The 27,113-nt window shown below is 39.0% G+C and overlaps 1 protein-coding gene across 1 annotated transcript in view; it reads left to right on the top strand.

The window, feature by feature from the left end:
* Nucleotides 1-27,113, top strand: part of LOC134358994 (cilia- and flagella-associated protein 46) — a 194,298-nt gene that overhangs the window by 144,719 nt on the left and 22,466 nt on the right. The window contains exons 49-57 of the mRNA XM_063071760.1: nucleotides 804-922; nucleotides 8,151-8,242; nucleotides 12,139-12,303; nucleotides 14,289-14,356; nucleotides 15,290-15,350; nucleotides 16,484-16,519; nucleotides 19,332-19,434; nucleotides 19,747-19,859; nucleotides 26,637-26,718. Of these exons, the coding sequence (XP_062927830.1) occupies nucleotides 804-922; nucleotides 8,151-8,242; nucleotides 12,139-12,303; nucleotides 14,289-14,356; nucleotides 15,290-15,350; nucleotides 16,484-16,519; nucleotides 19,332-19,434; nucleotides 19,747-19,859; nucleotides 26,637-26,718 (839 nt within the window). The remainder of the gene's footprint in view (nucleotides 1-803; nucleotides 923-8,150; nucleotides 8,243-12,138; nucleotides 12,304-14,288; nucleotides 14,357-15,289; nucleotides 15,351-16,483; nucleotides 16,520-19,331; nucleotides 19,435-19,746; nucleotides 19,860-26,636; nucleotides 26,719-27,113) is intronic.

Here is a 27,113-nt window from a genome sequence, read left to right on the forward strand (position 1 = left end):
TATCTCTAAATATAAATAAATAAATCCAGACAGGCTTGCAGAATAGATAATAGGTAAAATCTAATACTGAAAATATGCAGTGTTGGTAGAAATAATTTGTTAGAAAAGCTGAGAAGAGACAATATAAACTAAAAGTAACAGTTCTAAAAGAAGCACAAGAATGTGGAGGCTTTGGAATATAGTTTATTGGCAGGTTGGAAAACACTTAAAATATAAAGAGATTTTGACTTTATAAATGAATGCATGGAGTACATAAGAAAGAAGTTGTGTAACATCAGTGCTTTGGCAATAATTGTATCCAGTCTGAATACTGTTTTAGAAAACATGAAAACCTTAGAAATAGTGCAGGTGGGATTTTACAGAAATTATTCCAGTAATGAATTGTTATATGGAGAGACTAGAGAACCTAGAATTGTTCTTAATAGGATTTTGTAATAGCTTTTAGAATACTCTAAATCACAAAATAGAGAGAAACATTTCTCACTGGTGAAATAATCATGAGCCAAGAGGTATTGAATGAAAATGTGTGGTGAAAGAACCTAAAGTGATAGGAGAAAACAAGATGTTATAATACAGCAAGGATCTGGAGTGCACTGTCAGTACTGAAGCAGATTCATCTGGAGAGTTCAAAATGGAATCAGCTAAGTTTCTCTATGGAAAAGAATTAGAAGGCAATGGGGAGAGGGCAATGGTGTAAAACTAATTGCACGGCTCTTTCACAGAACTGTGCTGATTCCTTCAGTGGTATAACTGTTCTGTAACTGATTCTGTTTTAACTTACTTTTTTATATTAAAATTAAAAGAAAACAAAACCTGCACCAAAATATGAGCATGTGCTTGATGAAGATTTCTCTGGTATTATCGAATCAATGGAAGAATACTTGAATCCTCTTTTGTCGCAGTTTAACTTTACATTTACTCTGTAAGTACCACAGAGATTATGCCTCTTTCTCATAAAGTATGTGTAAACTAAATTTTTAGCTTCTATGTTGTCCTGATAATGCACTTTTATATTACTACTTGCATAATTTTTATAGGGAACATGAACCTCACTGGTAATACATGGAATAGTAACCAAGGAATTGCTATTACGTGAATGTTTTCAGAGTACCTATTCTTTTCTTGATGCCATACTTTATGTGAAATACCTGCAAAAAAAAGATCACAAGACAAAGGAGCAGAAGTAGGCCATTCAGCCCATTGAATCTGCTCCACCACTCCACCATGAGCTAAACTAATCTCCCATCTAGTTCCAATTTCCGGCTTTTTCCCCATATCTCTTGATACCCTGACCAATTAGATACCTATCAATCTCCTCCTTAAACACCCTCAGTGATCGGGCCTCCACAGCTGTATGTGACAATGAATTCCATAAATCCATGACCCTCTGGCTAAAAAAAATTCTCCTCATCTCTGTTTTAAATGGGTACCCTGTAATTCTAAGACTGTGGTCTCTAGTCCTGGACTCACCCACCAAGGGAAACCGCCTTTTCACATCTACTCTGTCCAACCCTTTCAACATTCAAAATGTTTCTATGAGATCCCCTCTCATTCTTCTATATTCTAATCATGAATACAGTCCAACAGCCAACAAAAGCTCCTCATATGTTAGCCCCTGCATTCCAGGATTTTAGTTCCCAGTAATGTAAAACTTATATGGATCTTATAGAGTTTGCATGTTCCTTCTTTACTCTGGGGACTTTCTCCAGATGGTCAAGCTCCTTTCTGCAACCCAAAATCCTACCAGAAGGTTAAATGACAACTGTAAATTGCAACTTAATATGCTGTATGTTAGTAATAAAACACTTAAAGTGGGAATGAGAAATCAGTTCTGCACAGGACGGAGTTGGCAAACCATTGCCACAACAAGATGGCATGCACAAAGTTTTGTTAGCATGTGCCATGGAGTGCTGCTCCTTGATTCTTTAAACGCCACCCATAATAAAAAAATACATAATGATTATCTTTATTGCCAAATGAAGCAGTTAATATTTTTTTATAACCCACGTGCAGTGAGATGTCTTCACTGGAAATGTCTCTTTGCCAGCTTGGCGACAGCTTCTTGGTTAACTCTTAACTGATCTTTCCATGACAAACTCTGTCACCTTCATCAGGATGATGCCTGGGCATGTCTGGTCTGGTGGTATTTATACCCCCGTCTTCTGTCCCTCCTGATTGATTAGTTCTCATCCAATCAGTTAAAATTATTTTTCTCTAGTTTTGTTTCAATGGCTTCCTTCACCAGGCGATCCCGAAAGCCACTGCTGCAGCACAGTAGTTTTGTGCCATCAGAGTCAATCCTATGGCCACTGCAAATGCAATGCCCTGCTACCGCTGATTTCTCCAGGTAACCCAACAAATACACCTCCTCTGCTTCTTGCTGCAGGTTTCTGCCGCGCATCCTGTCTCAATTGTGAGAACGTGACTCGAATGATGCATTTTGAAGTCATTGCAAAGCTGGTGTACACATCAATATTTGATAACAAATGGTTGGGCCAGTTTGCATTGGCTTTATTCTGTTTATAATTTTTCTCCTGTTATTTGTGAGTGAACACTAGATATTCAATGATAATAACAGTAAATATGATATGCAGTTTAGCTCTTCCATGCATATTTATGTAAATCATTGTTTTCAGTGATGAATTTGGTCAAGTTAAATTATAGGAATAGACTACTGCTGAACCTACAGCAAAGGGCAGAGCTCTCAAAACCACCAATCCAAGCTGGATATAAAATATTTCTTATTAGTGCAACAAGTCTCACACAGTAAAGTGTGTTTATTTTTTCTTTGATCTTTTATGAATATGCATCAAAGCTTAAAATTTATTATGTTATATATGAGATACAATAACAATATAACGTAGGAAAGATGTTATTTTTAATAGTCCTTTATAAATATTTATAATTTTGAACAGGTTTTCTAAAATGTTTTTATTTCAAACTGTTTTATTAATAGTAAAAAAATTAATACAGATAAATAAGCAATGGAACTCATCCTTTTTCCTTAAAAAGTTCATAATTATTATTACTAATTCATTAATTAATAATAGTCTCTGCTCAAAATTACCATGGCAAGTGCAAGAATTTTTTAGAAGCTTATAGCCAGATTGGGCGCATAGCCCATAGGCTGGTCCTGGACTTATTTCCTGGCATAATTTACATATTACTATTTAATTATTTATGGCTTATTACTATTTAATTATTTATGGTGCAACTGTAACAAAAACTAATTTCCCTCGGGATCAATAAAATATGACTATGACTATAGTCTCAAAAAGGTTCACCATCCATGGCAAGAGAAGGCCACAATAGTTTGCAGCAAAGCTCGATGGCAGAGAAGTTCTTGTATTCATGATTCTTAAGGTATTGTATATGAAACCCCTTTTTATTGGGTGACTCTGGAAATGCAGCTCATTAGCCCATTGCTAACAGCCACTGGACTCTGCAGTGAGAAACCCAACTTTCTCAGGCTTCGTACATCTAGGGTGTATATGACTTTGGTCCTGTCAAATCCCTGAGGTTAGGATGTTTCACCCACCCAAACCCCGGTTTGTGTCAATGCTGTGTGATTTACTGACCCCAGCAATCATCCGTCGGCAAGAAATAACAGATCGTACACTGCAAACAATTGTAAAGAAAGTAATTTTATGAACATTAGCTTAACCAAGGAGCTATTAAAGGAAAGAAAGAAAAAAAAAACAAAACGACCCATTATTCTTAAAAGTCAAATGTGCATTTAAGTTGGAGCTGATCTTAAACTTGTCTGTCACTCATGCGTTGGACCCTCGGTCTGCGTGAAAGTACAAAGCACATACCACCTTCAGAATGATGCTTAAAATCCATCTCAAATAAATGGGTCTCCCGTGGGAGCATTGCTCCTTTCTCCTAGAAGCCATTCATCTGAGAAAGCACCTTGGGCAACAGGGACGGCATCCTCAGCCATCTTCACTCCTTTCTTCTCCCAGCTTCCACCAGCAAAGGCCTCCCCACACCAGTGTTCTCCTGAATCTTCTCCCAATTCCACTGTCCTGTTTGGCTGACATCTCATTCCTAAGGTGAACAACAAAGCATCTTAACTCAGCTCAAACCCAAACAAGGTGAAAGTAGAACAGACCGCTCTTACAGAACTGCTAAGTTGAAATACCTAGAGCATAGCAGTAAAAAAATTTAACCAGGGCATTGCACTCTCCCCCCACTAAAAATAGTCATGTTCTTATGATTTTGAAACTTATTAAACCATCACTAATAAGACAGTTTTCAGAGGAAGTTTGTGATGTCAGGACCTCTAATCCATTTGTGAAGGGCAGTGACATATTTCACTAAGGGGACAGACACAACACTCTGTTCCCCCAGTGAGTCATAGGCCAGCCCATCTGGGAGTTTCCTGGCTCTTTGAGACCTCCTTATCCCATCTTCAGCTCCTCCAGCTTCAACTACTCCATGTGACCCTTCCTGTCTACTAGGGGATGCCTCTCCCCATGTGTCACTCGTGTCTTCTGGTGGCTCAAGTCCCCCTGCTCCATGACGGAATTTAACTTTCATCAGTTTAAGCCAATGCTGCCGAGAACTTTCAACCTCTGATGGTGCTAATCATTGAGACCTCTCTTGGAAAGGAGTGTCCTCTACCATTCTAATGTGGCAAGTACTCCTGGAGTAACCAACATTAGCTTCATCAGTAGAAAATGTATCCTTGTGCCCCAACATCTTCTTAGTTAATCTTCTTTTACATTCTTTGGACACTCCAGCAAACCTTGAGCTTCCTGTCAACCTAGCTAATCCTCCAGGCCATAACATGACAGGTTTAGACTAGGTACACCACACGGTTCCTCGTTTCAGCTCATCATCCTGCTTAGAAGAAACTTGCACCTTCTTGAAAGCAGCTCTAAACACAGGGTGAATGGACAAGATGTTCAAAAAGTTCTCTCCATTTCTCTCCTTGCATGCTCCCTGGAAGCTTCTCACAACGGCAGAACTTGTTCCCACATAAATGGAAGTTTCACCCTTTTCAACCCAAATGAGCTTAGAATTTAAATCAACAGCTGAAGTACTCAGTCGACCTATCACATCAGACAACTCCTTCCCTTCCCTCCACTGAAACAAGAGTAATTTTTTAAAAGTCTTCGCCCCCCCCCCCAGTACAGGCAACTCGTCTTCCAATCGGGCACCCTCGCCAACACTCCCCTCTTCTCTGAAAGTATGGACGGCCCCTGGCCCCATCTCTCTCGGTACTCCAATGGTACCAGGCAGATCCATTCCCGTTATGTCAGTGCTAGTCGGAACTAAAACCATGTCTGTGCCCACCGCTTGGTCATATTTCCGCAATGTGGTTGTAGCTTTCCCCAGTGCTTTAACAGTACTTAAAACCCTCATTAACAATTCATCTGGCTTGCAGATATCCACCCCCACTCAGAACACAAGCATTAGTTACAGGCAATCTCTTTGAATTGCATCCCCTAATCCCTATGGCATCCATAACCATGTATCTCAATCACTTTCCCGGACAATAGTTTGATACAGGCTTAAACACAAACTCACTTAATCAATTCTTAGGTCAATCACACAGCGTTCAACGAATTCAATCCAGGACGATGCCCCCTTTTTATTGGGCAACTCTGGAAATGCGCCTCGCTAATAGCCACTGGACTCCGCGGGGAGAAACTCACCTTTCCCAGGCTTCGTACATATAGGGTGTATATGACTTTGGTCCCGCCAAATCCTTGAGGTTGGGATGTCTTGTCCATCCAAAATCTAGCTTGTGTGAATGCTGTGTGATTTACTGCCCCCGGCAATCGCCCGTCGGCAAGAAATAACAGATCCTACACTGCATACAATTTTTTAAAAAGTTATTTATGAATGTTAACTTAACCAAAGAGTTATTAAATAAAAAAAACAAAAAAGGCCCATTATTCTAAAACAGTCAAAAGCTCACTTAAATTGGAGTTCATCTTACACTTGTCTGTCACTCACGCGCTGGGCCCTCAGTCTGCGTGAAAACACACATCACCTTCCAAATGTCGCTTGAAATCCATCTCAAATAAACGGGAAAATCCCTTACTCACTCTTCCTTCAGTTAGTCCTGACGAAGGGTCTCGGCCTGAAACGTCGACTGCACCTCTTCCTATAGATGCTGCTTGGCCTGCTGCGTTCACCAGCAACTTTGATGTATGTTGCTCAAATAAACGGGTCTCGCACGGGGTATTGCTCCTTCCTCTTTGAAACTATTCATCTGCACAAAGCACCTTGTGCAACAGGTACAGCATCCTCAGACATCTCCCCTCCTTTCTTCTCCCAGCTCCCGCCAACAAAGACCTCCCCACAACAGTGTTTTCCCGAACCTTCTCCCAATTCCACCATCCTGAGTGGCTGACATTGCATTCCTCAGGGGAACAATAAAGCCTCTTATCTCAACCCAAACCCAAGCAGAACAGACTGCTCTTACAAAACTGCTAGAATGAAATTCCTACAGCACAGCAGTAAAAATCATAATCATGTGTTACGTATATGATAATCCATCTTCCATGCCTCTTACCTCACCCCTCCCTATGCCACCACCTATACTTACTCGCAACTTTATTAAGTACAGTACACTTGTAATAATGGGCATCTGTTAGTCTCGTGAGACTATAGATTTGTGCCTTGGAAGGTTTCCAGGGCATAGGCCTGGGCAAGGTTGTATGGAAGACCAGCAGTTGCCCATGCTGCAAGTCCCCCCTCTCCACGCCACTGATGTTGTCCAAGGGAAGGGCACTAGGGCCGATAGAGCTTGGCACCGGTGTCGTCACAAAGCAATGTGTGGTTAAGTGCCTTGCTCAAGGACACGACATGCTGCCTCAGCTGAGGCTCGAACTAGCGACCTTCAGATCACTAGACCGATGCCTTAACCAGTTGGCCACGCGCCAACACTTGTACACCTTCTCTTAAAGTAAATGTTTAACCAGCCAATCCTGTAGCAGTAACTCTGTGTAAAAGCATGCAGACATTGTCAAGAGGTTCAGTTACTGTTCAGACCAAACATCAGAATGGGAAAGAAATATGATCCAAGTGACTTAGACCATTGATTGATTATTGGTGCTAGATGGGGTGGTTTGAATATCCCAAAAACTACTGATCTCCTGGGACTTTCTCACACAACAGTCTCACAACAGTTTTCAAAAAATTGTAAAAAAAAAACAAAAACATCCAGTTCTGTGAGCAACAACACCTTGTTAATGGGAGAGGTCAGAGGAGAAAGAGAGACTAATTCAAGCTGACAGGAATCCAACAGTAACACAAATCGCCACACGTTACACCAGTGGTGAGCATAAGAGCTTTTCTGAATACAAAACACATCAAAGCTCTAAGTGGATGGGCTACAGCAACAGAAGACCATGAATGTACGGTCAGTTAGGTACAGGAGGTAACTAATAAAGTGGCCACTGACTGTATGTTCCTGCACAATAGTGTCCTGACCAGCTGAATCACCGTCTGGTATGGGTGTTGCAAGGCATCTGACCGCAAGTCCATACAAAGAATTGCAAGGACTGCTGAGAAGATCATGGGGGTCTTTCTTCCACCCATTAGAGCTATTAATCAGGGGCACTGTGTTTGCAAAGTCCTTAGCATTTTCAGTGATCCCTCCCATCCGTCCAATGGTCTCTTTGACCCCTACCATCAAGCTGGAGGTACCGTAGCATTAGGATAAGAACTGTTAGGATGGGAAACAGCTTCTTCCCCCAGGTTGTAAGACTATAGCATTCCCTGCCACCACCCAGGACTTATCACATATGAAGCACTTGTAGCTTTATACTGTCGACTTTTTAACTTGTATAGTAAGTGCCTCTTATTATTTGTTAATTTATTTGTGGTAATATTACTTTATGTTTTATGTGTGTAATTTATGTGTACTGTGTTGTGCACCTTGGCCTGGAGGAACGTTGTTTCACTTGGCAGTATACGTGTGTACGGTTGAATGACAATAGACTTGAACTTTCAAACAATCCTTATTACTTGTGCATAATATTTTAGAAAGTAACAGCATTTACTTTTCCTTATAAGCTATGCAACAAGCTAGACAAAGTCTAGTATATCCAGAATGAAGCAAGTCAATGTAGGCTAGTGTGGAAGATGGAAATCTTTTGACGATGCATCCTAATTAAAGGTTTTTCTTTCAGCCCGGCAACTCCCCTAGTAACAGGAACGGATTCAGCAAAATCAAAACACAAAAAGAAAGAGGAAAAACCCGTGGGTGGGAAATCAACTCCAGGTATGGGAGATAAAATGTGAAGAGGAATTTATTGACAAGTTATAATGTTTGAAAGTTTGATCAATATTAGTTTCTATTGTCTGAGTTTAACATGACTGGTCAAACCACTGTATGCCTTTTTTTTAGCTGACCAGTCTGAGAGACACCTATTGAATTATACCCTAAACATCTTTATGAGTGATTGAATAATGAGATAACTATATTCCTCTAGGATTAATGGCACACTGATTTTTCATCTGCTTGGCAGTCCTGAGGTCTCCTTTGCTTCACTCTCTGCATGTTCTCCCTACATCACACTAGTCAGGTTATGCATGTATACAAAAGACAATTTTTGAATGCTTTTGAATGTCCACTGCCAGACAGCTTCTCCATTTTAAAGTTTTAGATGCATTGTGATATTCTTAGGTTGGAAATTGAAAAAACATTGACCTTCCACAAATTTTACACCCTCAGCAGCACCTCAACTATTTTTCTCTGCCCATATATCAAATGTGAACAAAGGTTCAGGATTCCAGAGCTGAGGGGAGGATGATTAATCTTAATATCAAAACTCCCAAGAAGACTTTGTAAATTAAACTCAATGGAGCTCATGGGGAAAACTCTTCAATAGCTGAAGTTGAACACAAATCAAAGAAAGTTGATTTTGGCTGCAGCAGATTGATAATTTCAGTCATGCAAAATCTCAGAAATAGTTATTCAGGGAAGGCGATAAGCTCAATAATTTTATGTTTCCTCAGTGGGTTGCTCTATCATGTGATTCTGTATGATAAGAATGTTTGCTGATGCTTGCTGAGTGTTCATTGGATTAACAATTCTCTAACAATGAAACATTCTGTGTCTGTGAAAGTAAGACCTTGATAGCACTGACACCATTGGTGTCATATACTTTCAACAAGAGAGAGTCAAACTACCATTTGTGGCATTCAATACAATTACCATTGTCAAGTTTTTAAACTCCTGGAAGTTTCCAATGACAAAAAAGTATTGCTGGACAAGCTGCTAAAATATTAGAACTGCAAGACAATCATAAGTTGAGTATTCTGTGATGAATGATTCAACATTCTATTCCTCAAAGCATACCCACCATCTGTATTCTCCACTCCCCTGGCTTCAACACTACACAAGGAACCATCCATCGTCAAAATGTTACCATATTCCAACTCCACCCAGAGTCAACTGCAGGTGAAAATCTCACACATAATTTTGCTACCCCTTTGCTTGTGATAGTATTGGGTTTTCAGACTGCTAAATTCTAACCTCAAAGACTTTAAACTTTATTAATAGTCATGAGCACTCTCACAAAAGGGAGATTATACTGGAACTACCTGTTCTTCAAAGACTAGTGTACTTCACTGTTTATTCTCCACAGTGAGTATCGATGCAAATACCCACTGTTAAAGCAGTGGGTCCCCTCTCGCTATGAAGGATAAGATACTTCAAACTAACAATGTAGTTTAATACACAGTTCATTTATTTTCAATGATACACATTCAGATCCAAAGAACACTCTTTAAACCAATTTAAAACTCATAGAGGATTTCTATCTTAAACGTTACCAAATTCTCATGGAGGATTTCTAAAAAAAGCATTTCTAAAGACTCAAAATATAAAGTATTTCTAAAGCATAAAGGATAAACACAGGTACAATTTCTATAAACTGAAAAGATATACCATGATACAAACAAATCGTCCGTCACAGAAACCGAAGCTGAAGGAATGGATTCTCATTCACCCCGTGTTTCTCTGACATTTCTTGATATTTGTTATCTCATTCCAAATAAGCCTGAAATGCTCTCTGCATTCATACCATTTTTCTCCCACTTTTTTGTGACTTCACACACATATACTTCCTCAGATATCCCTTTTAACACAAACACATTTTGAGACATAGATCTCAACTAGCTATGATTAATGGGAGGTGTGACCAAAATTAATCAAAGAAAAAGGGTTTGATGGTCTTCAATGAAAGGGAGTGCTGGGTCTAGGGCAGATTCTCTGAAATGATAACACCAAGGAATTTAAAGTTGCTGGCCTCCACCACTGATCCCCTGATGAGGACTGGCTTATGGATCTCTGGTTTCCTCCTCCTGAAGTCGATAATTAGCTCCTTGGTCCTGATGGCATTGAGTGAGAGGTTGTTGTTGTCGCACCACTCAAACAGATTTTATATCTCCGTCCTATATGCTGATTCATCACCACCTATGGTTTGACCAACGACAGTGGTGTTGTCAGCACTGGTATGAATGATATGACCCATTTGTTCTGCAAGGTTCTCTGAACTAAGCAACTTGTGAGTCAGTTTGTTTGTTTGAAACAATCCAAGTGAAACAACCCATTGTCTTATACTCTACTCTTGAACAGTAAGACAGGATGCTGTGAGTTAGCATCTGCTTCTACACAGTGTGTGCAAAATACAGAGCTTGTTTGCAATAACCTCAAGCTGATTAGTGTTTTCTACTTGCATTTTAAGAACTGAAGACAGACTTCCTTTTACAACCAGAAACTAAACAAACTGTTAGTTGGAAGTTTACTTACAAGCGGTAGATGCTGTGTTTTAAGAAAGCATGCTTAGCAAACATGAGAAAGAAGCAGATATTCAGAATATCCATCACATGCTCAAATGTGATTTTCAATGAAATGCAATTAACACTAGTAACTAATTTTGTTTGGAATCCGCTTCACTATTTGACCAAATAGGAAGCAGATGTAAGTTATCTGGAGAGCTTATCCCTGCAACAACTTCCTTATGTAGGGAAGTCCATCATCAAAGATTGAAAATTGCAGAGAGACATTGATAGGATGCAGAAGTGGGCTGAGAAATGGCAGATGGAGTTCAACCCAGAGAAGTGTGAGGTGGTACACTTTGGAGGGACGAACTCCAAGGCAGAGTACAAAGTAAATGACAGGATACTTGGTAATGTGGAGGAGCAGAGTGATCTGGGGGTACATGTCCACAGATCCCTGAAAGTTGCCTCACAGGTAGATAGGGTAGTTAAAAAAGCTTATGAGGTGTTAGCTTTCATAAGTCGAGGGACAGAGTTTAAGAGTCGCGATGTAATGATGCAGCTCTATAAAACTCTGGTTAGGCCACACTTGAAGTACTGTGTCCAGTTCTGGTCGCCTCACTGTAGGAAGGATGTGGAAGCATTGGAAAGGGTACAGAGGAGATTTACCAGGATGCTACCTGGTTTAGAGAGTATGGATTATGATAGAGATTAAGGGAGCTAGGGCTTTACCCTTTGGAGAGAAGGTGGATGAGAGGAGACATGATAGAGGTATACAAGATATTAAGAGGAATAGATAGAGTGGATAGCCAGCACCTCTTCTCCAGGGCACCACTGCTCAATACAAGAGGACATGGCTTTAAGGTAAGGGGTGGGAAGTTCAAGGGGGATATTAGAGGAATGTTTTTTACTCAAAGAGTGGTTGGTACGTGGAATGCACTGCCTGAGTCAATGGTGGAGGCAGATACACTCGTGAAATTTAAGAGACTACTAGACAGGTATATAGAGGAATTTAAGGTGGGGAGTTACATGGAAGGCAGGGTTTAAGGGTCGGCACAACATTGTGGGCCGAAGGGCCTGTACTGTGCTGTACTATTCTATGTTCTATGTCCAATGTCCATCTTGAGTACCGTTTACTATTTAAAAACCTAACTGAAAAGATGAGCTCTTTGTGTGGACATATCAATAAAGTGTCTGTTATTTCCCATTATATTAAATGGCATAACATGTTGCTTTTTGTTCAAATATCTATTTATAGATATAATGGTGTGTGTGGTCGTTATAAAATAATTTGCAGGAATTCTTTTCTCCTTTTTTTGTTCAAGCATTTTCATAATTGACTGCTGTTACTTTACTTCACCTGAAATCAAGATTTAAATCAATTCTTCTCAGGTCAGTCTCAAGATTTAGGAGAATTTGTCATCCTGTTGGCTGATAAACTCTTGTTGGAGCTACCCTTGGAGGCACTAAAAGTTTTCCAGAAAGATGTAATCAGCTCAATTTCAAGAGACTTCTCATTACAATTGCTATACAATCGCCAGCACAGAAATGAATCAGGTACACACAAATAAACGAGTCAATTATTTTCTACTTTACAAGAGCTCAGTAAATTGTCCATAAAAATTCACAAAAATGTGGGAAAATTAGAGGCTGAGCCTAAATGGGAGGTGTGACCCAAAATTAATCGAAGAAAAAGGGTTTGATGGTCTTCAATGAAAGGGAGTGATGGTAGCATGGTGGTTAGCGTGATGCTATACCAGCTCAGGGCATTCCAGACTCGGAGTTCAATTCCAGTGGCATTCTATACGAAGACTCTGTATGTCCTCCCTGTGGAGTGCATGGGTTTTCTCTGGGTCCTCTCATTTCCTTTCACTATTCAAAGACACACTGGGCAGGTTAATTGGTTGCTGTAAACTGTCTCATGATTAGGTTAGGATTAATCGGGTTTGCTGGGGGTTGTAGGGGCAGCGTGGTTCGAAGAGCTGGAAGGGCCTACCTTGTGCTGTATCACTAAATGGATAATTTTAAAAAGGTGAATGTTTGGGAAATAAATACTAGAAATTGATTTATATTTAAACAATTGCTTCATTAATGACCTTCCTTTCAACATAAGGTCCCAGCTAATGAAACATCCCAGTGCCCACGTGGAACAAGACTTGGACAACATTCAGGCATGAGATGATAACTGGCAAGAAATGTTCATGCCACTAAAGTGCCAGGCAATGACCATCTCCAACAGAGAGCACCCAGGCACCCAGCTTTGACTTTTAATGGCATTATCATTGTTGGGTGACCCACCATCAATATCCCTGGAAGAATCATCATTGACCAGAATGATCGTGGCTGGATGCAAGAGCATTTGTCCTGAGCTGAGTGACTTTTGCCCTGGCATGCCACCTAAAGGGCACAAGTCAGGAGTGTTATGGAATGCTCACTGGTTAAGCCAGGTTGAGTTCAGTGCCAACATCTTTCAAAGAAGCCCATACAGGACAAAGAACCAAATTGATTGACACCACATTAATTACCCTAAATATTCATTCTTTCTATAACCACCCCACATTAGGTGCAGTGTACTATATATCATCCACTAAATACACTTGCAGTTACTTGCCTAGGTTTCCACTAAGAAGGACAAGAGCAGCGTGCACATGAGAACATGACCTGCCTGTTACTCTTAAGGTTGCACATCCCTCTACTTTGTAAATATATCAATATACTGAACTAAATACTGATTTAGCAGCAGCATTTCTCAGAGTATCTTTTTGTCATTTGTAGTCACTTAGTGTCTTGACTCTCTTAACTCACCAGGCAGAAAAAATGTACCAGATCAGCAGCACCTCTTAATTTCAATTTACCTCAGTCCTCCTCTTACCAAGGGCCCAAGTTTCATTACAGATAATGGTACTTCGTGGAACTGGACCATATTACTTACTCCATGTATTAATTAAATCTTCTGAATTTATACCAGTTAAAAATCCACTTTCTTTGTTGTCCCTGGTGGGTTTGTTTTCATGCTTGTTCCTAGATTAAAGACACACTAGTGGTATTGCATTCCTGATTTATTCTTCTTTGAAATGTTTGGAGGGGATCTAATTTGGTACTGGATATAAGCACAAGGATGCTACAGTGTTTTAGTACACCAAAAAAGGCGGCAATCCATTTCTAAGCTTTCTTTTACCATGGAATTTGGTTTGCTTTTCCATGGAAACTAGATTTAAGATAACTTGAAAATAAAAGAGCATAACATTATTGAAATCTGAGGGATATGTAATCAAGTGTCTTTAGACAGAGCTGAAGAAAATGGAAATCTTATTTGCTTATTACTTGTGCTAACATTATTAAGAGAACAGTTTTTTTGTGAACGAATCATGGTAGGCTCTTGGGAATTATATCATCCAAAGACTAAATTTGCGCGGGCTATTTTTATCTTGATAATCAAATAAAACTGCACTATTTCATTAGTTTAGGTTTTATAATCATGCCCGATTTTCTGTGGAACTCTTCTGTTCTTCATGTTCATTGTTTTTTCCCTCTTGCAACAGAAACTCCAAACACAAAGGATGTTAAAGGTGCTAGAGGAGCAGGAAGCCAAAAGAAAAACATTAAAATGGTAATCAACATAAGCTAATTAATTATAGACGGTAAACAACACATGACATATTCTAGATAACATGGTCTGCTTTAAGAAGAAGAGTAATTAAGGATCCAAAGTTCAAAGTAAAATGATGCCTGGGTTAATTTAGTGAAACTAGTTTTACTTTGCGGAGCTTAAAAAAATCACAGGGGATAGTTTAAGAAGTAAAGAAAAATAACTTTTATAGTAGGTTGAGAAACATTTCTGCAGATTGATGAGAGTAAGGTGTGATCTAGGGCAAAATAAAGCTCCTTTCAAGTAGAAGTTATGAAATACAATGGTAAGTAAATATTGGTGTAAGTTTGAAACTTTTTTCTGCAAATGACAATTGATTCCATGTTATTTTACTGTTTTAAAACTGAAATCCTTGTTAATCAAATGTGTTAAGATTCTGAATCAAGTTGAGTGCGGGGAGTTTTAGATCTGCAGTCATAGAATGGAGGAACTAAATGGTAAATTTTGTTTCTGTGTTCCCTGAGTTCCAATGGGATTCATGTCCCCATTATTGTCAACTGTTCAAAAACTGATGGTGAAAAATCCTAAGTGACATTGATCTAAACCTAGCTTAGTTTTGATCACTGGGTTGATTCCAAAATGTACTCAAGCATGAGGGCAGAGCTCTCAGTTTAGGAGAGTTCTTCCAAATGACTTTGTATTGGTGTGACTATCTACAAGAAAGCTGCAAATCAGGAGCCATGATATCTAATCACATTTGCAGTTTGGATGGGCTGAATTCATATTTACAGCGTATCCAAATTTACAGCATATCTGACTTTTGTAACTCCCGCTGTCTGTTTTAAAATCAGTATATAAAATATAAATGTACTGTAATTACCAAAATTTGAAGCAAAAGTTTAATCTGTAATTGTTTCAGCATTGCTTCATGTTTGCTATTTGTTTAAATTGCAGGTAGCTATCAATCGTGTTGTGCCACCTAGTTGTTTTCCAGTAAATACTCACAACTTCAGATGTATCCTTCCTATTAATTTTAATCTGTTAAGTAATATATATATATATATTTAAAGGATTTTATGTTGTGAAATAGTAACCTAATTGTTGACATTAACAGTAATGGACTGATTTATACCTTACAATATGACTTTTTTAGAAGTAATGATTTTCACAATATTTAAATGTAACTTTCTCATATTTCCTTACATTTTTCAACTTGGTCAATCATTTAGCCAGTCTTAGTCCCCAGAAGCTTCCTGTATCCTCTCCATAGTCCAAGTTACTGCCTTTGAAGGTAGCTAGACAAGTTCAAATGAATGTTAAAAGAAGCATATAGAATCCTTGACTACATCAATGCAAGCAGAGAGTAGACATTTCTCCTTGACATGTGTAATATATTAGCCACCAGGCACTGTGATTAGTTTCCAAGGTTCTGTTTCTTTGAAATCAATTCCATTAAGTTTCAAAACAGTGTTGCAACAAGGAGAGTTTATTGCTCTTGACCAAGGACACATTTCTTACAGTTAGCTTTACTTGACCCATAATGTAAAAACCATAGATTTTGCTTTGCTTTAAGGGAATTATATTTCTTTATCTGAAGTGTTTCAATTAAGTATTTATTCATTTCTGGCTTTCATGCCTTTTGTAAGATTCAATATAACACATGTTAAATGTATTTGGAGCCTCAAAATGCAGAACATTCCCTTTTCTCATTGCTAACATCAAGGAGGAGGTACAGGAGCCTGAACCACACACTCAACATTTTAGGAACAGTTTCTTCCCCACAGCTATTTGATCTCTGAATGGACAATGAACCCATATACACTACTTCACTATTTTTGGGCTAAATATGATCTCACTTTCAAGCTGCTTTATAAGTCACTAATCCAGATGCAGGAAAAATATTTTCTATATTTTTTGTCCACAAATAATAATTTATGGCAAATTGTGAAGATTTTATATGGTGTAGTTGCTGAGTAAGGACTGCAATATTGGTTTCAAATCTGGCAATGGACCCCTGTGATGGATGGTGTATAATAGGAATTTTGGCATGTACTGTCCCATTGACCTCTACAGTTTGATATATAGTGCAGTCATGTAAAGTAAGCCCTTATGAATCATGCCAGGATAAACTTTAACTGGATTGGTCAGATATTGTAGATCCTTATGATGAAACAAATGACTTGGGTAAGAGTGCATTAAACTTAAACTTGCATTTTAGAAATGTATGTTAGGTTTCAAAATATGTATCCTGAATGTAGTTACTAACCTGTCCATTCATGTTACTGCTCATTTACTATCTTTATTATAATAAATAAGAAATGGCATTAATTGAAGCAGTTGCTGGTGTACAGTATGCCAGATATTGAGGAGCTATGAAAATATCAAAATCTTGCAACAATTTTTCACAGTCTCCACTTTCCAGTACTCACAACAGGCCAAGGTGTAAATAAAGTGCATCCTCTTTACTTTTATCTCATCATGACCAAGGGCACACATAATTACAAACTTTGGATGCAGCAATATTTCATTTCACACACCCGTTATATCAAATAATTCATCTAATTTCTGGCATTTAGACCACTGGCCTGATGGGAAGTTTTGGTTATCTGAAAGAGGAAGGTGCAGGAATAACAATGTCATGGTGAGAGGAGATGAGCAAGTCAGAAATGTACAGTTTGTAATTAAAAGGGATGATGCAATGAAAAGTAAAGTGGATATAGAGTCATGGAGAGATACAGCATGGAAGCAGACTTTTCAACCCTTCTAGTCTATGCTGAGAATCAGCTATCATTAACACTAAACCTTCATTGATCCTATTTTTTTTATTCCTGCCACATTCTCATCAACTCCTACCATATCTTACCACTCACCAACATATTCGAGATATTTTACAGTGGTAACTCACACATCTTTTGGATGTGGGAGGAAACAAGCACCAAGAGAAAACCTACATGGTCACAGGAAAATGTGCAAATTTCACGCAAATAGCACCGGAGGACTGACCCTGGTCTCTCTGGCAATGTAGGCAGCAACTGGAAACATTTGCAGACTATATTTTCTATGGTCTTTATGTTGCTGCTTCCCATTTGTGCCAGTTCCAGAAGTAACCATCAGTTTAAAAATTTTGGATTTAGCTCAACCCATGCTAGTCTGCTACAGTTGGTGAAACATCCTCCTTCAAGAGAAAGAAAGCTGTGTGGGTGTCTTGCAAAGTGTCTGGTAATGGGTCTGCCATGGTTAAGTAGAAAGAAGTAAGTGAAAGCTGTAAAGTGGGAATGTGACGGTCAGAGTAGTCTGAGGAGTTTTGATGGAGCACAAGACTATTTGGCTGGATTCTTGTTTGAAGGAGATTGTTGGTGGATCAGTGATGAGGGAGTGCAGTATGAAGCTACCTTTAAGATTAGCGGTGCGACTGTTGGAAATGGGTATTCGATAATGCCTCCATGTATGTGAAATTAATGAGCTTCTTGTAGTACTGGGTCCATGCCTTTGGAACTTCACTTCTGGCTTTGATATTATCATTGAACTTTTCCTCATTCTACTTGATTGTCTCTCTGGATGGTTTCTTGGACCCCTTCAGACAGAGGATGTCTCTTCTCTTTACTTGTTAAAGCAAGTCTGAAAATTGGGATTCATACTTACTTTCTGTACTCTGGCATGACTTTTATCAAGTATCCCAAACCTTGGATGACTGCCACCACTGGCTATAGGCATGAAAAGCCTCTTCTTCACTCTATGCCTTAGCATTGTTAGTCAGCTGATTGACAAGCTTCAACTGGTGTTGATGAAATTGGGTCTGTGGCTGTGCATAAAGGCAACATCAGTGTTGACTAAACTCACAAGCTTTTAAGGGTGATTTTAATAGATTAAGATTAGTAATCAACTGCAAAATTACAAAATGGTAGTTCAAATAGAGTAGTTAATAACTTCAGTAAAAGCTCATGAAAAACGATTACAAAAAAAATATGATAAATGCACTGACTCATGGGGACTATTCTGTCACTATCTAGTAGCATGTGATAATATAGAAGAGGCTTGTTCATTGTACCCATATTAGATATGTTACTAGATATGCCACTTTGGTTTAGAGCTAATGTTCATTAGAACCATCTTGCTGTAACCTTCATTTATTCTTCAGAATTCTACAGTATCCTCAGGCATTGCTTGATTTTGTTAAGAAATAAGGTTTACCTAAGGAGGGCTGCTGGAAACATTGATATATAGAGGAATCTTGAAGTGAAGTGTATAGCTCCCTTAAAGTGGCAAAACAAGTGGATAGCGCATACAGAAGGCATATGGCATGCTTACCTTCATGGATCCTCTGGTGAGGTTGCAGAAGTTGTTCACCAGGATGTGGCCTTATCTGGAGGGTATTAGCTGTAAGGAGAAGTTGGACAAATTTTCATTGTTTATCTGGAGCATCAGAGACTGACAGTAACCTGATAGAAGTATTTTAAATTATGAGGAGGATAGATAGAATAAATATTCAGAGTCTCTTTTGCCAATGTAGAAGTGCTAATTAATACGGGATATAGGTTTAAGATGAAAAGTTTAAAGGAAATTTACAAGGCAAGTTTGTTCTTACACAGAGATTGGTAGGTGCCTGAAACATGCTGCCGGGGAGGTAGTAGAAGTAACTGTGATAACAATGTTTAGGCAGCACTTAGGCATACAAATGAATAGGTGGGAAATAGAGGAATAGGGACCATGTGCAGGCATTAGTTATGATTGGCATCATGGTTGGCACAGATGTAGTGAGTTGAAGAATCTGTCCTGTGATGTCCCTATCCTATGTTCTATCCCTATCCCCCAGGAATAAAATACTTCAGCATGCAAATCTACTGTATCTCAAGTTTGCTTGTGTTTTCTATAAAGATACATGCATACAAAATAAACTGAACAGTACCAGCTGAAATTTATTCAGTATATAACATAAAAATTGTGACATAGGAGTAAACCATGGTTACTTAATTTATTTGTACTTTTTTTTCCCCAGAGTTGTTCAGTCCTGTGAAAGTAATGACAGAAATAATTGAAACATATAGTTCACAATTCACAGGGCACTGGGCTGGAGTTATGGGATGTGAGCATGTTCCCAGGTGGGTTGTGTTTTCATTATTTTTCAAATGTTGCTGTACTAAATGATGAAAGTAACAATTCTGAAGAAATGCTCAATTACATCTTCAGTTCTACACTGTACATCATGAGTCTTTTTAATAATATCTTTAACAATTTGTAAATACCTTTTACTTTACAATATTTATTATCCTCCATAACCTGACTAATACTTCATGATGATGAAATGGAATAAAATTATTTTGCTATTAATTGAAACATTTCTGCTTACCCTAGCTTTCAAATTACATGTTTCTAATGTTAAATAAGAACTAAAATATTTCCTTTTTTCATAGTCATGCAAAATGGGAAGAGCTGTTAAAAAGTTGCAGTGCATTCATCTTTTATGGAAAGGAACATTTTTTAGCAAATTTATTGCCATCAAAAATTGTCTCCATGAATTTCCCAGGTATTCTTTGGATTCTTAATTTTTTTTGGTCTTATTTCATGTATTTAGTTCTTCTCTTATCAGCAATAACTTTAAATAATCATTAGGTAACATTAATTATAGCATTCTTAAACAAAAAGCTTTGCTTGCATTGTATGGCTTTCAATTCATGAGGTTTTGGGAAAGAGGAAGTTCTTCAAATGAGCAGGGCCAATTGAATTGAACAAGAGCTAAGTACAGAATGGTTTAAATAAAGTAGTTAGAAGAGCATTTTAGTGAGGAGAAAGTTATAAAGTTAAAGAGACAATGGTGTAGGCCAGCAAAATAGGTAATTTTAATCAGAATGTATCAGGAGGAGGCACCGTAGGGGCCTTAGCTATGTTTCACCTGTTTCAACTGAAACGGGCCCCACCCTCCCAGGGGCCCCCGACTGACATGCAAAGATTTAACGCACAGCTCCCAGACGCCACAATATTCTCCTGCTATTGCCAGTCGAACCACCAGTGGGCGCTCGCTGACTGACATCTGAGAAAATACATTAAAATATTTACTTCACTTGTAAACATTGCTCCTAGCAAAGAAGACTACTTTTCAATGAGAGGAAAATGAAACGCTCCTAGTGGTACTGAAAAATGGAAAATTTTAGACAACAAAACAAAACATCTAAATTGTCTCCCAAAAGTTGCATCTTTCTTTGGTCCAGCATCTGTAAAAGGCCCGCCGACTGCAGTTGCTGCAGCACCATCATCACAGCATGGGGCTGCAGTGCCAAGTGACAGTGTAAGCGGTACAGGAGCTGTTGATAATCAGAGCAGTGGAAATGAAAAGAACAATTCTATTCAAACAGATGGTGATAATGATGACCAAACTTTGATGAACAAGCACCACAGCATGTTGACAGTCCTACAATTGAGACAGGTGAGGGAGATGCCACCACCAGCACACCAGACAGAGAGAAAGCCCCACTAACATTCACAGACACCGATCCGACACATTGGCCAATGCATATTACCAGTGACCAGTTTAAGAACGCACAGTGCCATTGACAGCACGTACCAAGAAATGCAAATACTGGGAAAAAAAACACTGGAATGATGTCATGGAGAGGTTCATTGCCATAGTTTGTCAACTTGCAGAACGAAACCTTGCTTTCCGCAGCCACAATTCCACCCTACTTGAACCAAATAATGGGAACTTTCTAGGTCTGGTGGAGTTGCTTGCCGAGTTCGACCCAGTGATGAGCAAACATGTTAGACGAGCAGAGAAAAAAGAGATTGCTGGCCACTACATGGGGAAAACCATACAAAATGAGTTTATCACACTTATTGGAGTCAAGACACTGGAAGCGATAACAGAGGGAGTAAAACAATCACGTTACTACTCGTTGATAATGGACTGCACCATTGACGCTGCACACATACAGCAGCTCTCTGTGGCATTGTGCATTGTCACATGCCAAGTAAATGTTGGAGCTACTGTTAGTGCGCATTTTGTTGATTTCCTACCAGTGCTTGACACAAAAGGTGCAGGCCTAACCGACATTGCTTAACGCATATGGAGAAGTTAGGATTAGATATCTCAAAATGCAGGGGGCAGGCATATGATAATGGGAGCAATATGCGGGGGAAAAGTAGTGGGGTGCAGAAGAGGGTGCTAGATATTAACAAAAAAACACTGTTCACGCCATGCGCCAGCCACAGTCTAAACCTAGTCATTGCCGATGCTGCAAAATCAGCAGTGGATTCTGTGAGCTTCTTTGGGGTGCTGCAACGTCTATACTCACTGTTCAGCTCATCGACGCAGAGATGGGAGCTTTTCAAGGAGGACGTGCCACAGATGACCCTCAAGGCCATATCCAACACGCGATGGGAGTGCTGCATGGAAAGTGTGAAAGTCCTACGCTACCAGCTTCCCGATGTTGGCAAAGCGCTCCTGTCACTGATTGAACATGCCACACAGAAGGGTGACAGTGAAACCACATCTGCAGCCAGAGGCCTAGAACAGGAGATCATGTCATGGAAATTCCTGCTGACTGTTATCATCTGGTACAATGTTTTACATGAGGTGAATCGTGTCAGCAAGCTGCTTCAGAGCCCACATGTGGGATTCGATGTGCTACAGCGCGAGGTGGAATATGTTCTGAAATTTCTCAAGGAATACAGAGAGAATGGCCTTTCATCTGCCCAAACAGATGCCAGATACATAGCTGAAGAGATAGGGATGCCAATGGTCTTTCCTACTGCACGAATCAGAAAACCAAAACGCCGGTTCCAGTACGAGTCCCAAAGTGCAGATCCTTCCCTGAGAGTGGCACCTGAGGAACGGTACAAGGGAGAAGTTTTCCTTCCACTAGTGGACTCTGCCATCACAGGCATTAGTGAGTGCTTCAAGCTGATGGAGTCATTTTTCAGTCTGTTTGGCTTCATTTATGGAACAGAGGAAATGAAAAAAGCCACCCAAAGTCGCACACGGAAAGACAACTGCGTAAACATGGAGAGGATACTCGGTGATGTGGATGCTGAGGACCTTTTGCGCAAGGTGTCGGCTGCTGTCAGTGCCGTGCCTGCAAAAGAAACCGCTGGCCTGCAGATTCTGAGCTACATTTACAGCAACAATCTGGCTGAATTGTATCCTAACCTCACCATTGCTCTAAGACTCATGCTGACAGTGCCTGTGACTGTAGCGAGTGCAGAGAGAAGTTTTTTGAGGCTAAAGCTCATCAAAACGCATCTGAGGACAAACATGCTCCAGGAGTGTCTGTCAGTTCTTGCTCAGATATCAATTGAGCATGAAATAACAAGATCGCTGGACAAAGATGAGCTCATTAAAGCATTCTCAGCACTCAAGCACAGGAGGGTGGTGAAGTTTTAGTCTTTTAACACATTTTTAGCAGAAATAAAGTTTTAATTAAAATAATAAACTAAACCACATATTTCACTCAAAATGTGTATAGGCGATTAGGCGGCGTTTCAACAAATTGTAATTTCTCTCTCCCGCTTGCATCCTCTCTCTCTCTCTCTCTCTCTCTCACTCTCCTCCTGTTCGCTCTCCAGGTCTTACGTGAGCTGTCCATGGTCCTGAAAGAGCGTGCGACACAGTTCATTGTAAACTTCCAGTAGTTAACTTTCAGACGCTGTTCATTGAATAAATAAAGTGTGAATTTTCATTAAATATGACATTGCTTTTGTTATTAATTTAATTAGAGGGAAATTGTTTAAGCTGTTCTTATATCAGCTGATACCTAACACATAGTGCCATTCAAAGCAGACTAGTTGCTGAAAAGGGTGAGGCTTCTCACTGCAAAGCAAAAAATGTCATTGTTTCAGTTTTTAATTAAGAGAATTGTTCGGATTATGTTGAACTGACTGTCCATTATGCTGAAGTGCATATAATGCATCAACGTTTAAGTCCAAAATTATACCATTATTGATGCAAACCAACTTGAATACTCGCTTTTTTTCTTTCTTTGTTTTGGGAAGCGGGGTTAGGGCCCCACATTAACTCTTGAAATGGGTCCCCAGATGCTTAAGGCCACCTATGAGAGGCACAACATACAAATATAAGATTATATTAACATTTAGTGTCATAGTAGGTAGAAGGACAAGATTAAAGGCATATTCTGTGAATGCATGTACCATTTATGACAAAATAGATGGATTATCAGAACAAATAGAATTAAATTGTCCATCAACAGAGATTATAGTTGCAAATGACCAAGGTTGAGTGGAGACAGGTAAAATGGTAAAGGAGGTGAGAAAGCCCTGATAGTAAAGAATAGGAGAAATATAGTAGAGAGATAAGAAATCAAAGTATAGTCATTGTGGGTGGAGTTAAGAGATAGCAATAGCAAAAAAAAATTGGTAATTGTAGATAGACTACAAATAATTGTGATAATGCAGTATAAATCAAGAAAGCAGTGAGTTATACAACAAAAGGTGATAAATCAAATTGGTAGTAAAGCTAGGGGAGATTATAATGATGATAATACTTAATGGAGATCTATTTCAATGTCTGAAGTAACTGCCAGGAAATGGGCTATGTTATAGCTTTTTAAAAATAAGAATTAATTAATTAATTAATTATCCAGTTGTTTAATGAAATTAATTAATCCAGGCCTTTAATGAAAAGTGATCATAATATGATAGAATTTGGTATAAAAATTGTAAGTGATTTGATTCAATATGAAACCTGGGTCATCAGAAACTTAAAGGGGATCAATTATGATGATATGAAACATGAATTGTAGGTGGTACAGATGTGCAGCTAGCTGATAACTGTCTTAAAGCCCCAGCAAATAAATTTCATTCTGACGTCCAGTGCTGTCAATTTGCAGATTCTGCCTGTGACCACTTGAGTTTTCTTCTTTGTGCTCCAGTTCTATTCCCATGTCCTAGAGATGTAGAGGTGGCCAGGATAATTGGCCACTGTACACTGCTCCGAATGATTAGATGGGTAATAGAATCTGGGTGGGGTCTGATGGGAAATTGGGGAGAAAAAGATATAGGAAGAATTAGTGAGATGATGGGCTTGCTCTGTGAACTGCCATAGATTTGATACGCCTAGATGCCCTTCTTCTACAGTATATACTAAGGAAATATGAAGTTGGCTGTGGTAGACTGGGAAATGACAGCAAAGCAGCAATGGTTAACATTAGAAAATATATAATGCATTACTTACAACAAACATATACCCCTTTCTGGCTCTAAACCCTGCAGGAAAAATGTCTAATCAAAGATAACAAGCTAGTATTAGGACAAGAAAAGACTGACAATCTTGCTAAAGGCACTAGTAGCATGGTAATTGGGAAAATCAAAGAATCATGAAAATTGCTTGGCCTGTATGAGACAGTATGAAGCAAATTGGCTGGCCATTATTAATTTGCATGACAGAAAGACCGCAAGAAAAGTATTTAGAAAAAATCTCATTTATAATTTTTACCAAAATCCCTGAAGTGTTTCTTCTCCATTATTTTCTTGATATGCCTGTATAATCTTTGAAAACATGTGAAACACCCTAGTTTCCTTAGCTGCATAAGTCTAGTGAAAACACTCTCCAGTCCCGCCAAACTTGTGATATTGAGATGGCTCGTCCCACCCCAAACTCCAGTTTGTGTGGATGTGGTGTAATTCGCGACCCTGTTACAAATTAATGCCATGTAATAACATACAATTAAAGGAATTATGTTTATGAATCTTAATTTGAGGGTTAGTTATGAATAACAAAAAGAAAAGGGCCCATTCCAATTAAACAGTCAAATTTGCACAAGTTGGAGCTCATCTTGAACTTCTCGGTCACTCACGCACTGAGCCCTCGGTCAGCGTGAATGCCCACACCACCTTCCGAATGTCACTCGCAATCCATCTCGAACAAACGGGTCACCCACCGGATCGTATGCTACGACCAGTTCTCCCCAGCGTCTTCTCCCTTCATCTCCTGTTGAGCAAAAGCCCAAAACCAACCTTATTGTCCCTCACCGAGAAAACCTCCTGCTAATTGGATGGCACACATTCCGCATCATGCCTTACCTTCAACAATAACCCAAAAAGGCTGAAAGCAGAACAGCAAACATGAGGAAATCTGCAGATGCTGGAATTTCAAGCAACACAGGTAAAAGTTGCTGGTGAACGCAGCAGGCCAGGCAGCATCTCTAGGAAGAGGTACAGTCGACGTTTTGGGCTGAGACCCTTCATTAGGACTTTGCCAGCAATTTTTATGAAAGCAGAACAGAGTTGTTAAATTAAATACTTACAGCATAACAGTACAGATGTGAACTGGGGCATTGCACATGTATGTTTTTGTAAGTTGCCTAATCATTCACTATTATTTTCAACTGAGTCTGGTGCGGCTACAATGCATTGCTAAGGCCCTTCTGTTATTGGACATGCTTATTTTACATTTATTGTTGAATTTGAAGGTTACTTGGTGCTGTCATTTCATTAATATACAATCTGGTTCTTTTCTACATGCCATATTGAGCCAAGTTCGATCTCACAGAGGTTTTAGCCATATGATTACATATCGCACTGGTTACCTTGCTGCAGATTTGGTGATTTTGATAGATTGCAGCATTTCAATATTGTTCGGTTTTTTTTCTGGCGTTACCCCTTCTTATAGATTTACTTTCTATATTTAGAAATTTATTTAGCCAGTGTTCCACAGTTGTTTCTATGGACTGATACTTGTGCAGGTCAAAGAACACAGAACAAAGTCAAATATGGCCATTTAATATTCATCGTGTGAAGTACCTGTGCTCCATGCTGATATGCAGAGGTCATACATAAGGTAGATTTATGTCCCCAGTTTCTCATTGCTAAAAAATAAAAATGACAGGTTGTTTTCCTCTTCAAAAAAACTTGCAACATTTAAGTCAATGGTACCACATTTCTAACACCAAATGTTATGTTACTATGCATTTACATTCTGTTAAGGTATTGTTGATAGATGCTGACATAGAAATTTGTGATTATTCTAAGATACGAGCTTAAACTTACCTGGCCTACATTTTCCATTTAACTTTCACTTATGTGATTAAAAAGTACAAGGAGAAAAAATTGCTAGTATTTAAATATTTGTGTGTTTTATACTGTCAGGAAAGATTAATATCTTTTCCATTATTGGGTTCTCTTTAGGGTGGGAAATTGCAAAATTTAGTAATGATCCAATATCTTTGTCACGGAGACATTTGTAAAGTAAAGAGGGATAAAACTAAGAGCATGGGTATAATCATTTAACATTATTTGTTTAAACATTTGTTTTATTGTATTTCATTTCTTTTATACTTTTGCTCTTATTTGCTAGAATGTCAGCTGGTGATTCTTCTCGATCTGGTCCAAACCAGTCAAAGCTACCGACGACAGTCAATACTAGACAGAGCAAAAAGGTAATATTTAAAATGTTAAATCAGGCAAAAGGCACTGTACATGATAAAAGTCTACCATTTAGAAAGTGAAATGTGGGCAACAAGATATTCATTCTCTGTGGTGAATGTAAAAGATATTCAAAGAATTCCTTGGCTTTTTTCAAGTGTGCCACTTCAAGCTGAATTTTCCTTTTTTGGCTGCAGTATCTGTGTGCACTTTCCTGTGCCACATTAGAGGTTGAAGTAAGGGTTCAAAGATGAGCTTTTTTTGTACATCAAAACATGTAATGAAATGCATCACTTGCGTCAATAACCAACACATTCCGAGGATGTGCTGGGGGCAGAAGGCAAAGATTAAGTTTCTGGTGCCAACATACTGCAAGTGCCGACATGTTTCCGACACCAACAAAGCATGA

This window comes from Mobula hypostoma, chromosome 19 (genome assembly GCF_963921235.1).
Source record: "Mobula hypostoma chromosome 19, sMobHyp1.1, whole genome shotgun sequence".
NCBI lineage: Eukaryota > Metazoa > Chordata > Chondrichthyes > Myliobatiformes > Myliobatidae > Mobula > Mobula hypostoma.